At 29.8% G+C, this 14,854-nt stretch overlaps 2 protein-coding genes across 6 annotated transcripts in view; one reads left to right on the forward strand and one right to left on the reverse strand.

Moving 5' to 3' along the window:
• The window catches only part of LBR (lamin B receptor), an 87,676-nt gene that overhangs the window by 58,368 nt on the left and 14,454 nt on the right, over window positions 1–14,854 (reverse strand). The window lies entirely within an intron of this gene.
• Window positions 4,398–14,854, forward strand: part of LOC105433253 (uncharacterized) — a 28,801-nt gene continuing 18,344 nt past the window's right edge. The window contains exons 1-2 of one of the 2 annotated variants that reach the window (XM_011648447.3): window positions 4,398–5,103; window positions 6,793–7,312. In XM_011648447.3, coding sequence (XP_011646749.2) covers window positions 7,231–7,312 — 82 coding nt within the window. In that variant the 5' untranslated portion in view covers window positions 4,398–5,103; window positions 6,793–7,230. The remainder of the gene's footprint in view (window positions 5,104–6,792; window positions 7,313–14,854) is intronic. The other variant, XM_011648448.3, reaches the window with a different exon arrangement.

Genomic DNA, 14,854 nt, shown 5'->3' on the forward strand with positions numbered 1-14,854 from the left:
CATTCCATACCTGGTTTTGAAACTAGCTAAACTTTTTATAGATAAGCGAGAAACATTTTGGCGAAGCCTTATTTATTTTGTGATAATATGAAACTTTTTTATCGTTCCTTTATACAGACTTTTCTTATCTTTTTTTAGACAAATTATAAAAATATAGATATTTATCAGATAATTTTATAAATAGTTTTCACATTAAATAATATGAGATTATCAAGAATTTAGTTAGTTTTAAAGCCGATTCTAATCAGGTCAAATTGTTAACGGCGTTTTATTCTTTAAGTTTAAAAAAATTGCTCAAAAGTGAAATCCGTTCCTAGTGTTCCTAGTTGTTAATATATATATATATATATATATATATATATATATATATATATATATACACACACATACTATATATACACGCACATATGTTATATAGTATTTTTATAAAGTCATGAGCTCTAATCGTTCAGAAATGGATTAGGACAATTTAGGACAATTCGATTGATGCCAAGGAAATAAATCCGTTAACAAAGATATGTAAATCGTGTGTACAATAAACCTCCTATAGATTATATATTAAAAGAAATATATTTACTATTGTGATTGCGTTAATTCCTTCTATCTTTACCCCGTCTTATCCTACTTCGCCAAATATATCAAAAATTGTAAACAGCATTAAATTTTATCAAATCTGAAAATATATAGCTCTTTTTCCTCTTGTAAAATTTCTAATAAATTAAAAAAAAATATCAAAATAATTATTATTTTATTATCCAAGTTAATTAAGTTTTACATTTGAATATGTATATCTATATTTAAACGATCTCTCTCTCTCTCTCTCTCTCTCTCTAAAACAAAAGTACCAAACGGATAATGTGTTATATACTTAACGACAAGCCTTTGCCAATACATCAAAGTCATGGACTTCTGTCTCCTGGGAGAATGTGAATCATGCCGACACGTAAAATCATGAATTATCACGGCGTGGCTGCACGCTAGTCTCGTTTGTAATGTGATATTCTATGAAAATAAACATATTTACCGCGAACAAAATGACGCATCGCGTTGCACAGATGTATAACGGTGATACGGCGAAGTGATATGGAAATGCAATGTTGTTTTTCTTCGGCATACCGTGCTATTTACCTTAGAAAACTGAATGCCGAATGAGGCACGTGGTGAAGTTACGATATTCGCCGAGATGCCGGCTGGCATATTTCTGCCATAACGCTTCAAGAAGACAGCTCGCTGCTATGTAAAACAAATCACGAAAAATAACGAAAATTTTGGTCATCAAAGACAACACAATGTCCGATAAGTACGAGAACATAAATGCGACTTGTTAGCTTCTATCAATTTTTAATAAATTGTATGTTTGTGTCATACAATTTTATTGTATTCTTTATATTTGTAATAAAACATTTATAAATGCAAAAATATTTATTCTCTTATTATTTTCCATGCTCTATAATTCATACTTTTTAAATATTTTTTCATCTTTAATTATCTTCCTTAATTTTTCATCTAAATGAACTAATGATTCGTAAAGTAAAATTCGTAAGTAAAAGAAATTTAGATTGATTTTGTCCTACAACCATAAAGATTGTCACTTGTGGTATCTATGTGGTATCTATTGATCGTGGTTTTTTATTATACGAGATCGCCAACTGCACATTGTCGCTAATATATATATATATATATATATATATATATATATATATATATATATATATATATACGGAACATTTCTTCTCTTTTTCTTCACACTACAATGTCGAAACTGTTGCCGTTCATTTAAACTGGTAGGGTATTTTATTCTCATCAACCTTCTCATTTCAGCTTATTTCCAATCTTGTTTCTTTCTTATAGATACACGTTATAAATAATGCTTGTACAATAGAACATCTTTCTAAAAAGTCAGAAAATGAAATTTGTTTTTTATTTTTGTTATGCATTAAAAAGAACATATAAAAAAATGCACAAATAATTTTAAATAATATCAAATAATTTTTAATCTTGAATTTATTATTTTTTTAATTATAAAGAATGTAAAATAAAACAAATTTCCTTCTTTTCAAATTCCTTTTTTAATTTTATATCAGTTACTTTTATTAGTCTTATTTAAAAAAATTAATTTATTATCATAATTATTTAAGAATATAAATATATATTACAAAATATATATATATATACATTAAATATACATTTATGTAATGAATAAGCAACATAATCGTAAAAGTTTAACAAAACGTTTGAGTATTCTTACTTCTACATCATCTCATAATATTTTTCCAATTCAAGTATGCAAGAAGTACTTTAAGTAGGTAAGTATTTTATTTTATTAGTAATTGTTTTATTTTTGCGAAATAATTTCGGAAGCACGAAATTTTTCCAAATAAGAACATAAATTATTTCTTTCATTAAGAGAAGTTTACTTTCTACCTCGTGCGTATTCTTAAACCTGACTTCGACCGCGTGAAGTATCTCCACAAAATTGCGGTGATATTTCACACTCTTGCTTTTCAATCTGAACAAACTACTCTGAAAAAGAAGAAACTTCAAAAGACAAACTTAAGAATATATTTTCTATATGCTTTCTATGAATAGCATTATATGTATAATAAATATGTATAATAAACATTTGTATAATAAATTATATGTGCTCAAAACATTTTTCTAATTTGTTAGAATTTTATTTAAAATTATTTTTGTAATAATTACTACTAATAAACACTCGAATATACTAATTAGAATTATGATTGTGCGTATCTCGATATTAATTGAACGCAATGTATAATCTTGTCAGAGAAATATACGATTTATCAATAAATGACATAAAAATTTTACGAAAAGACGTTATACACATCTTTTCTTATTTGAATTACATTCGATCTGATAATTTATCCCTGTACTTTTTATCCAAAGATAATAAATAATTCATGTTTAATTTAATGATACACGTAAAACATAATGTAAGATTATTCTAATTTATGTTAACATTGAAGAAATAATTATTGTTCATAAATATTGCACTGAAACATACAATTCGCGTTCTCTATCAATTTGTTCACATCAAATAAATAAAACATACGGAACACACTGTCGTCTCGTGCGATATGCTTATAAATCGTTAATCATAGGAATTATCATGCCAGCTGATAATTGCTATTTGTAAAATATGATTGCGTTGTGAGGAATAATAAGCGGAGCAATTTGCATTAAGTGTTAACCAGTTCCGAAATATTTAACTAACTGAATATTATAATTTTATATTTTAAATTAATTTTAATTAAATACGTTCTATTATATATATGTACTTTTTTATATTTCATGACATAATATTAATAAGTAAAAAAAAAAAATCAGATCAAATTATTATAAAATATAGAATATTAATTATATAATAATATATGTATATAATAGCAAAGATCTATCCGTTAATGTTATTTCTTATTTAATATTTTTCTCAATTTGTGGTTTACGCTATTTTCTCTTTTTTCACAACAACAATAAGCTGCGAAATACCTTTAAAAAGTGTCTGGCGTCGTTTCAAATAAAATTGTGTTGGCAAAATCGCATTTTTCCCTCTGGCATTTAACGTATCGAATATGAGAGCATATAAACTTTTTAACTGTAATTCTTTTTGGTCTAGTAAAATACTTTTACACTCGAATTTCAAAATAATGCATTTTCGAATAGCGTAAGATGATATGTACCATTATTATTACGGCATCACGATATAACGATATAACGTTAGCTCTTTTCCATATTTACCTTTAAAATCAAAAGCTTTTATCTTCAAAATTATAAATAATTGTATTCTAATCTTCAATAAATAGTAGCCTAAAATTAGTAGCATTGATAATATTATTAGGAAATAGATTATTCTTTACATTGACTTTAATTATTGACATTGAATTAGATAAATAGCTTAAAAGTATTTTTACTCGAAATTGGAGTCAATTTCGATTAATTGTTATAAAGATTTAAAGAATTTTTCAAAAAAAGTTCACTTAACGGCAATAATAATAAAGTTTTTAAAATGCCGTGAAAAAAATTGTAGGCGCTTGTAGGTATCGTTTGGTACCGGTCTGAAGTCACCGGGCTTTCTGCTTCCGACTGCGGATACATTGCGACATAGAATAGGGGGGTGGTTGGTGTAGGAGCTCTCTCGCGGCTGCGGAGAAGAGGGCAGAGGACCATAGAGCGAGGTGGTGGTTGGTTAGTCGTTCGGGGCTCGAAAAGGGGTATGATGCGCGCCGCGACGCATCGCTGCGGCGAGGCTAGAGTGAGACAGAGAGGTTTTTCGCCCCGCAACCACAGCATCCCCCATCACCCGTTCCCCCCGTTTCCTCACCTTCCGTTTCTCTCTCCCTTTCTCTTTCACTCACCCCCCCCCCCTTTTCCTTCTACTTTCCTTCTACGATTAACTATTCTCTTCTTTCGTTTCGGCTCCTTTCTTTCTCTTTCGATTTCCCGCGTTCCTCCCTCGCGCCCCTCTTCACCCCTTACAGCTGTTTTCGTTGCTTTCGCACCTAGGTCTCTCCATCTCGTACGCGCGTAGAGATATGCGTCTCTCCGTCTCTCTCTCTCTCTCCTCTCATTCTCCATTTCACCTCACTCGGTCCAGTACAGCGTCGGAGCGTGCACGGAACGGTTCGTCGCGCGTCTACCCCGCATGTACGGGCACGCACGTTGGTCACGCGTGTACGCCGGTGCCCCTTGCAATTCACGATTCAAGAAATATACACGAAAATATAATAACGGAAATTTGTGTTCGCTAGTAAAACGATCGATAGAGGAGTTCGCGCTGCTTCGGAAGGGAACTCTCGAAAGGCCGAATCCACGTGGTACATTTATAGATTAAACGCCAGCAGGAGAGAGAGATACTCTCGCGGCGTTTATCCGCACGAGAATTTATCCGCTCCAGGACCACGAAAACCTCCTTGCAATTAATCTAGCCTAGGTTCCTTTAAAGAATTCAAAGATACTTCGGAGAAGCTGATAAAGGATCTACAAAATATACAGAAACGTCAAAGCGAAATTTTTCTAAAGTTAGCGAGTTTTCTAAAACTCGATGATAATTACAAGATCCAAGAAAAAAATCTTCTTATCAAACACGTAAGTTTTTCTGGAAATAATCTTATCTCTGAATATGTCTATCGTTTTTTTGAAGAATTTGAAAATATTCAAAAAGAATTTAAAGAACAACGAATTAATATGCGGAACAGATTACAAAAGGAAAAGAAAGCGTGGATTGCTTCAGTTGGCTAAGTAAAATAGAAAAGAGGAATTGTTGAGATTTTAATATCTTTGAAACTGAATGAAATTTCTTTGATTAACTAGATTACGAAACTAAACTTTTTCCATATGAATTCTGCATAAGAATTTGAAAGAGATGAAAATAAGATGCTATTTGAAATAAGCCAACATGTTGGCTATAAGATTTTATATATATATATATATATATATATATGTAAGATTATTGTGTTAATTTATAACATTTCCATATTAATAGAACTATATTTTTCATGGAAATAGAATTTTTTTAAAATTAATCTTCTAGATTAAGTCAAATTATTTTTTAAATAATATTAATACAGATAATCGTAACAAATATCAATCATTTTCCTTATCGAAAAAAAAATTTGCCACATTTATATTAATATTCTGCAAACCACGATTAAATTGTTCACCATGCCAACAGAAAAAGCAAGTAATTGAGATAGATGCAACTGCACTGATATCAATTACAATATTGATACTAGGACAGATGTGTGAAATGTGTATTGTATATACAAAATGCAATATAAAACTTGTATATAAAACGTGATCGTAAAGTGACAACGAGTCGATGACATTTTACTCATTAGCAGACTTTAGTTAAAGACTTTAGTTTCAATTAAAAGATATTCATGATAAATTATAGTAGATAGATATAGTAATTATAGTAGTTTACTTTAAATTTATCCATTTATTAATTTTATTTATTAAATTTAATCCTCAATTGCCTAATCAAACACACGGATTAGCAATAATAAAATATCGTATTCAATAAAAGATGTTTACGTATATAAGATAGGAAATAAAAATATGATAAAACTCCTAATACATATTAACTAAAAAGATCTTTTAGAAATTTCTTATAAGTCAAGTATCACTTGTATACAACGACTTTTAAAATTACCAATTTCACGCAACTACTTTTTTTATAGTTTTTGGATATCAGTTTATCTTATATTCAATTCGTGTTTTGCATTTTCGTATTCACTAAAAAGTAAAATATAACAATAAGCTTATCGGTTTCGTTCAATAGATTTCAAAATGAATCAACTATTTTATAATTCATTGAGTGTTTAAAAAAAAAAGTTGTTATATATAATAAATATTATAAAATATTATAAAAAAATATATAAATTATTATATTTTTATTACACACATAAAAATCTAATTACAGAAAGAAAAATTATGCAATAAATATTTAATTTTTTAAATAAAATTATTTGCAAATTTACAAACATTCGGATTAACTTCTTCAGATTTAAAAAAAAAGTAAATTATCATAAATCAAATATTATAAATTAGATCATGCATATTTTTAAGAAAAATAGGAAGACTTGTAAATAAATCTTACTCACTAATATTGTAAATTTATTTCATGAGTGGATATCTTTGTTTATTTTGAATTTGCAAAACTTCATAATTTTTCTAAACAAATTTTCAATTTGTCGATCATTTTTAATTCGTATTCTAATCAAAAAGCGAATATAACTAATTTGATATAAAAATCTGTGCATTTTTTTACGCAAGACAAATATAGCAAAACATTGGTCGTCTACGTCGTGACGGAAAACAGCAAAACACGAACAAGAAAGGAAGAGGCACAAGCGACATCAGCCAATTATTTATTTCAGCGCTAATTAAGCGACGACGTGTTCACCAGGCTTTAAAGCAGAGAGGCAGGCATTACTAATTGGCATCGGAATGGTGCCCAGGTGTTAATTAATAGTTAATTCGCTAGTGTGGCTCGATCAAGCGATGCAACGTTTCGTAGACGGTCGTAGCAGGATGCAATCGTGCGTGACTACCTCCGGATAATCATCCTCCTATCATCCGTCGACGATAAGAAGCTCCAAGTCAAGTGCACCTTAGAGGCCGGCGTGCCCGCGACCTTCGTTAACGATAATCCGTACGACCTTTCTACTCTTCTATGATAAGCTCCTGCAATACGTGACCAAATTTGCCACGATGACCAGCGGACAGAGGAACAAGTCCGTTGTACATCCCGAACAACGGTATGGCTATATGCCGTGCCCGCTATACGACACAGGTGAGCGCATTCTATAATCGATATCACTTAGTCTTTGATCGTTTCATCTCTCCGTTTCACCCTTTAATATTAAAATTGCTGCGCTCTGTATAACTAGGTATAATCATGTACAGATAAGATATTCAATATTGAATAAGTTTTAAAAATTACTCTACTAACCTTACGAGTCTCGAGCGATTTCTCTAGATAGTTTTAGATTCACGTTTATTGTATGTTTAGATGTCGTTAGATTTTTGCATTTTCTCTCGTATTGTATTTTTACCCCCCTACGTATATACAGAGTTGTGCAATGCTTGTTTATAATTGAATGGAAGCGATATCATATTTAATTACGTGATGCAATCAATAACGATTAGCATTAGCAAACTAAAACTAGGTGCTCGTGATCAATCTTCGATGTATACGTTTCTGCGAGATTCGATATACATAGGATGACATAACCAATATAGTTCCGAGTTGCATAGCAACTTTGAAATATCAGTGTATAAGTTGATATAAACATGTTTTTAATTTCAATGAAAATATATAAGATAAATATCAATTCTTACATGTTATTAAATATCTCATATCAAAACGTATAAACAATTATTTATAAAAATATTAGTTATAATATGTGCAATATAAAATAAATTAATAATAATAAATGATAAAATAACAACTCCAATCGTTCAATTTAGAGTAAATCAAGCTTTACGTAAAAGAAAATCAATTATTCATACACAAATAGTTAAAAAGACTTATCAGTTATAACGAATCTTTTAATGTTTATACTTCACTAATTAATTTGTCATCGAGTACGCAATTTTGTATTAATTTCAACATCCTCTAAACATTATTAACATTAATAACAGCAATCAGCAAGAAGAAATTCTAATATATGTTGTTTTAGCCATTATTATATTTATAATTTAATATTACGATATTGTCACGATATTTTGATTTTTGCATGATTCAAATTTTTCATGACTATATTTTAACTTTTATTCCTTCTAAAGTTACATAAAATGTTACATAAAAGTTACATAAAATTGTAACAGAATTTCATTCAATATCCTATATATTAAATTTACGTGTTCCATCTTTAGTAGCACGCATATTCTGTTTCAGAATTGGGAAATTTAACTTCATATTTTACAGGGACAGCGCTGTGTCCCGCCAATTCTCAAAAGTTCTGTATGCATTCTGATATGTCGGTTGCACATTAGTATTCCTGATTTTTTCACACGCGACTGTACTATGTAATTTCGCTAAAACTCTTGTATTTCACGCGTACTTTTTGCGCGATAAGATTTATAGCATACCGTGGAATGGAACACGTTAACCGGAGTCCCACCAGTGTTCCTGGATTAATTGCACTTTCTGTTTGTAACATCGTTACACCGTAACGGAGAATGACGTAGAGGATAAACTCTTAATCTTTGCGTATTATTTATTGCATTGCGCACTATTTGCACATTATTTTCAAAGATAATTGTTAAAAGAATAAAGTTCAACATATCTAGTTAGGTCAAAATTGGTAAAGTATAAAACTTCAATTTTTAAAATACTAGATATTGTAGTTTTTTTTAGTAATAAGAAGTTTATGTTTTTTCTAATGTACTTACAAGTAAAAAATTTTACGTAAATATTCAATTTGTTCTTATTAAAAAATAATATCGGATTACGCATTATGCTGCATTTACTAAATTGTATATAAAATCTGATTCAATGAGACATAGATATCTGTTATTTGGCGCAAAAATATTAAATGTCATTAAATGAAATAATTAGACTATAAAATAATGTCTTATAATTTTAGCATCTATAGATGTAATTAAATAACTACGGCAGAAATTTTAATTTCTATATTGTGTAATATATATAATCATTATATAATCATTATTAATATTTTTATTTCTGTGTATAATTTATTTAAAATACATAATAAATAATCATAGCCGTCGTTTATATAACAAATCGTTAATTAAAGCTGAAGTTTCTATCGTCTCTGCGAAGTTTTAATTTTTTCAAAATTTCGAAACTGCGTCAGGATAACGTGTCCTAATTTCAAATTGTATTACTATGTATATGATAGAAGATAACATAAAATTCAAAATGTGTTGACAGTTCTGTCATAGAATGAAGTTTGGGAGACAAGCATAATTGCGTTGCTAAATAATGCTCTGTGATCCCCAGAGCTTTTTATGTGCGAATAAATTATCACACCTCGCCAGGTGTGACATGTTTACCTCAAACATGCAGAATTTTGCGAACCTCAGTCCGTTTGTCCCGACACATGTTGTCCGTGAATAAAAAACTTCGCTTAGATAGCAATAAGTACGATCTAATTAGCATGCGCAAAGTTATAACGATTGTTAATTCCCATCGTAGCAATTAATACTATCTCAATCAATTTACTAATATTATTCTTCTGCATATTCAATAATTATTACTACCAGCTTTATAGCGTATATTCTTTTTTATGAAAATGAATATACAATTAAGCTTGAATATTCTTTTATATTGGATTTTTATAAATAATAAATTTGACAAGCATCAATTTTTATATAATTAAATCCGTTTTTCTAAATAGCCTTTAATTTGAATGATTCTTGTAGACTAATATTAAATAGATAGGCGGATAGCTGTCTGAGATAGTAATTTAGCGAAACGGGTAATGACTATCAAGGGATACACACGTGAAGTCTATGGAAACTTATCGCGGCTTGCATAATATTCACATCGTGTTTGCAAATTTAAGCAAAAGCAATGAGAACTTTCACTCAACTAAAACTAATATATGAATAGTATACACTATCAATCATCTAAATTACCCGCAAATTTAAACTGTGTGCAACGTAATAAGAGTCCTTTCCTAAATCATACGTCGTGGTGATAAAGCAATGGTTAACAAGATTTCTACCGCACTTCAACTTAGGTTTCATACATACATTAACCAAATTTCGTTCATGCATTTAAGATCGAGATCTGCGGTAAAGCTGGCGAAATTCGCGGGTTTCATTGAAATACAGTCCTCACGCATAAATTTTCAATATATTCCCCAACATCTGGAGAATAATGCTTTATGTATTATGTATATTATGTATTACGTACATTATATCACTGCAGTCTAGACACACTCGATTGCTTTCTGGCACACTGTTTTACATATTACAATACTAGATTTCATTAATTTACAATCATTAAGAAAATTATCAAAATATATGTTTAATTATATATATGATTATATTTAAATATTTAATCATAGTTGAACAATTTTCCAAAGTGTATTTCTTTCTAATCAAATAAAAGAAAAAAATCAATATCACCACAATTAAGTATATAAATAGCTATAAATATAAAATATAAAGAATATAAAATTAATTTTTAGAGCAGAAAATAATTCGGCAAAATTAAAATTAAAATAAAAAAAAGAAAAATAAATTTATTCAGTTTGTTTTAAGCAAGAGCGAGCGTCTTTGGGCTAGACATAACGAAAATAGAATGTAATTGAAGCGCGGCATTGCGTATTAGCCGTGACGAATTTGTCTGAAGGTCATAACACAGAACTTAAAATCTGCAGATTAAAATAAAAAATTAGAGTAAAAAAACGCGCGATGTTTTTTAGCTCAATGCTCTCACATCGATCAATGATCTCACATCAGAGTGAAATAAACTTGTGGTCGATCGCAAATCAGATCGTGCGAGACGATATAAAATATCATCAAGGTTATTTTAACCTTTGGATTAAATAGACTTGACTATATGGCGACACTTAATTCTCTATTCTATAATTTCTAAATATTTCACATTTTATTAACTATTTGCGATAATTTTGCTATTATTCGTTTATATATTATTATTCACTTATATTATAAAAGAATTTTGTAAAAAGTAAAAAATATTTGATAAAAACGGATGATAGAAAAATTTACTTTGTTAAAATATGATACTGTACTTCCTTATAATAAATAATAACATTTCTGTCTTTTTATAAAAACTAATTCTATCGTTTAATATGACATATCAATACGTTTTGTACACGTATATTTTTCTCTACGTGTATGTTCTTCTTTGCATCTCTGCACATTTATAGAAAATAAATATATCTGATTAATATCGTCTCCTTTTTTATTCTTTGCCATTTGAAATATATCGACATTGTACTCAATATACCGATATCATTCGTGCATAGATGAAACATGGTACATCCTTCCGTGATACTGAAAGTTTGATAAAATTAAATTTCCTCACAAAAACACCCAGAATTCATTTAGAAATGATTTATAGCTCTAGATATCTCTCTAATAAATTTACATAAAAACGGATTGGATAGAGTGCCAAAATATGTTACAGGTGGTTTCATAATGAACTAATGTAAACACGAAATTTAATGAAGAACTGTATTGGTGTGGGAGTATTTAAATCAGAATAAATTAACAAAAAATATGCTGTTTCATTATTGAAAATTAAAATGATTTTTCAAAAATAATAATAGGAAATAAATATATATCTTTCTGTTTTCTTTTTTTAAATTCAACATTAAAGAAATGCTAATTATAGAATTATAATAACTGTATTTGATACATAATAATAATAATTAAATTTATCCAGAAGACGCAATCAAGTAATGGATTCGATCCATCATTGCCTTTTCGTCAAGTAATTAATTATAACAACTTTTAGGCATTTCGAAATTACTATATGGACAAGCGCGAGAGATGCTCTTTACTCTTACTTAAAATAATAATCTATTGCATTTCCTAAAAATGTTATTTATTCCGTTAGATATAGCAAGTCACAGGATGATGCCAGGTTTTCATGCAAGGTTACAGAACGCACGCAAGCTGCAACCTAATCGATGTTGTATTCGCATTTCTGAATATGTCGTAATTCGAAAAGCGAGCGCGCACACAACAGTCTTTCAAATTTACTTTCTCGTTTTCAGATCTTTAACAATGTAGAATTATGCGAGCATATTTACAGATCGTATCATATTCATGTAGTATTCATGTAGTATGTAATACTACATCTTTAGAAATTGGTCACACATGCAATTCTTTTTATATTATATCCTTGCCACTTAAACACATTTTTACTAAGAACCTACCTACTAAAGAAATTATTAAAAAAATATTTCTAAATTTTATTTCGATCGTCCGATGTGAAATCAATAAAATGATTCGAAGCCGTGCGGTAAAGATACGATACGAAAATCCTTTTGCTTTCAGAGTTAATGACTCGTACAAAGTTGAATAAAGTATGCGAAGGAAGCGTTGAAATGCCTCGCGAATCGAAATGTCGAAACGGAATCGCGCGATAAACTCCAGTAAACTCCCTCGATCGAGGTCGATCGATCTTTCATCGTGACACTTTCCGATCGATGCTTTTCAAATGTCGTCCGAGCGATTTGCGCCAATACGAGAGTTGTCTGCCATGAACACCTTGAGGTATTCATAGTCCTACCGTCGCGCTATTAATACTTGCAACAATTTTAGGTTTTCAAGCGTATGCCAAGAATAAGTGTACAGTTGTGTCGCGGCGCATAAATATAACGGCGGGTTTTGTCCCCTTAAAAAAAAAGTTCGACTGCAGGGGAGGCGCCGGGGGCGAGGGGGGGGGGGAGGGGCTACAAAACCAAAAGGTCTAGTCGGTCGCACACTACTTGCCTAGATTCGAGGCAATTTATGGCCTGACAATTTAAGGTCTCCGCGGAAGTAGACCTTAAATTCTACGATTCTCTGTAATCGTGTGCCAAACCACGTGAGTTAAGAAACAGCACAAATAGGTTCAATGAAACAAGATAAGGCAATAAGAGGAGGATGTCTTTAATTAAAAGAGATAAATTGAAGGTACTTCTAGCTACAGACATCCAAGAACGTGGATCGTTTTGTTGGATTCGGTAGGTGTGCCAAGTCGGTGAAACTTGAAGTAAAATAAAATACTTCGAAGTGCAACAATCGCGGCAGTTGAGTGCGATGGGTGCTTTCCGCTTTTCGTCCATCTCTTTCTCTCGACATGCACATCGTGTCGTTGTAACTATTGACCCGTGAAAGACGTATTTCTTCAGGGGGAAAAAAAAAACTACCTTGTCTGTCAGTCGCGAGCGTGTGATTCTTGGCAGGCAGCTTTCGTCTTACAACGTCAGAAAACTACCAATTCCGATGTGGTGAATAGACAACTTCGCCGTCAGATTCGTGACCAGAATTCATCATCCGCGAACGTTACATTTACTGATAACGTAATGCAGATAAAATATTTATCAATGCTTTATTGTCAAAAATAATAACTGATATGTTTTCGATAAAATATTCATAGTTACTTTAATAGATAAATAATAGATATCACTTATGATATATGATACTTATGATATGATATAATAGATATTAATTATGAAATTGTAATTTTTAGTTTAATATTTAGATAATTATAAAATAATTATTGTTACTATATCATTTTTATAATCATTCTAGTTATCTAATTATTTATTACTTTTGCAAATTGTAATATGGATACTTTTGCTTTATATATTCAGCAAAAAAAGTGATACAGATGCCTTTGTTAAAGCGGCTTAGTGCTCAATTCCCTCACTTGCCTTGTGAATTAACTTTCGTAAAAATACATGGCAAACTATTTTTGTATTCTACGAGCATTGCTATGAATACTACTTTTGTTCTCAGCTCACAAGCTTAGAATTGAAACAGCGACACTAATGAGAATTCTGCGATATGCAAAAGAATTTGCTATTTCTGTTTGCGATGATTATTTTTTTTCACGATGACAGTATAATAAATTTTACGATATTTTGCAAATGATCAATATGTTACATTTCTGTAATTAACGCCGTAATTAATGATACATAAATATTTAGAATCATGCGATTCTAACTATTTATGTGCATTACACAAAATCGCGAAAATCTAGTTAGCAAACAAACAATCGTATCGTGTTTAATGCTGCTGTTATTTACAGATAATATTGCAGATTAATTTATCATTAAATAAAAATTTATTTTTTTTATAATGGATTATTAAATATTATAAATATTATTCCATTTTATTTTAGAAAAAATATTCATTAAAAAACGAATTAAATGCGCTAAAGTATTATAAATAGCTTTATATATTCTTTGTAGTCAAAAATGTCCTGAATAAAGAATCCAGAGCTTTATCAAAATCTTTTAAGTTGATTAGAAGAAAATGTAAGAGATATCTATAAAAGATAATTTGAATATACATTTACGAGTTTGATATTATCTACTAGTCTATAATTTTACAAGTGTGATAAGAACTGTTTACATGTTAGTGAATCTAAGATGCGTGTTTTCGTTCTCGAAAATCTCGCTTAATGAAGATTTATATTTTTCTCGCTCTTCTTTATAAATAAAATTACACTTACTACAGAAAATTTATATTAATATATGTTTGTACATTACACTCAAATGACTGTAATACTAAAAAGCACCGATTAATTTTAATAGAAATATTACAAAGTAAATTTCCTTTTAAAAATTCTCTCAATATCGCGAGATGGTATAATTACAATCCAGAAACAGTGCCAGAA

Source organism: Pogonomyrmex barbatus, unplaced genomic scaffold (assembly GCF_055798465.1).
Source record: "Pogonomyrmex barbatus isolate J1 unplaced genomic scaffold, ASM5579846v1 scaffold4, whole genome shotgun sequence".
NCBI lineage: Eukaryota > Metazoa > Arthropoda > Insecta > Hymenoptera > Formicidae > Pogonomyrmex > Pogonomyrmex barbatus.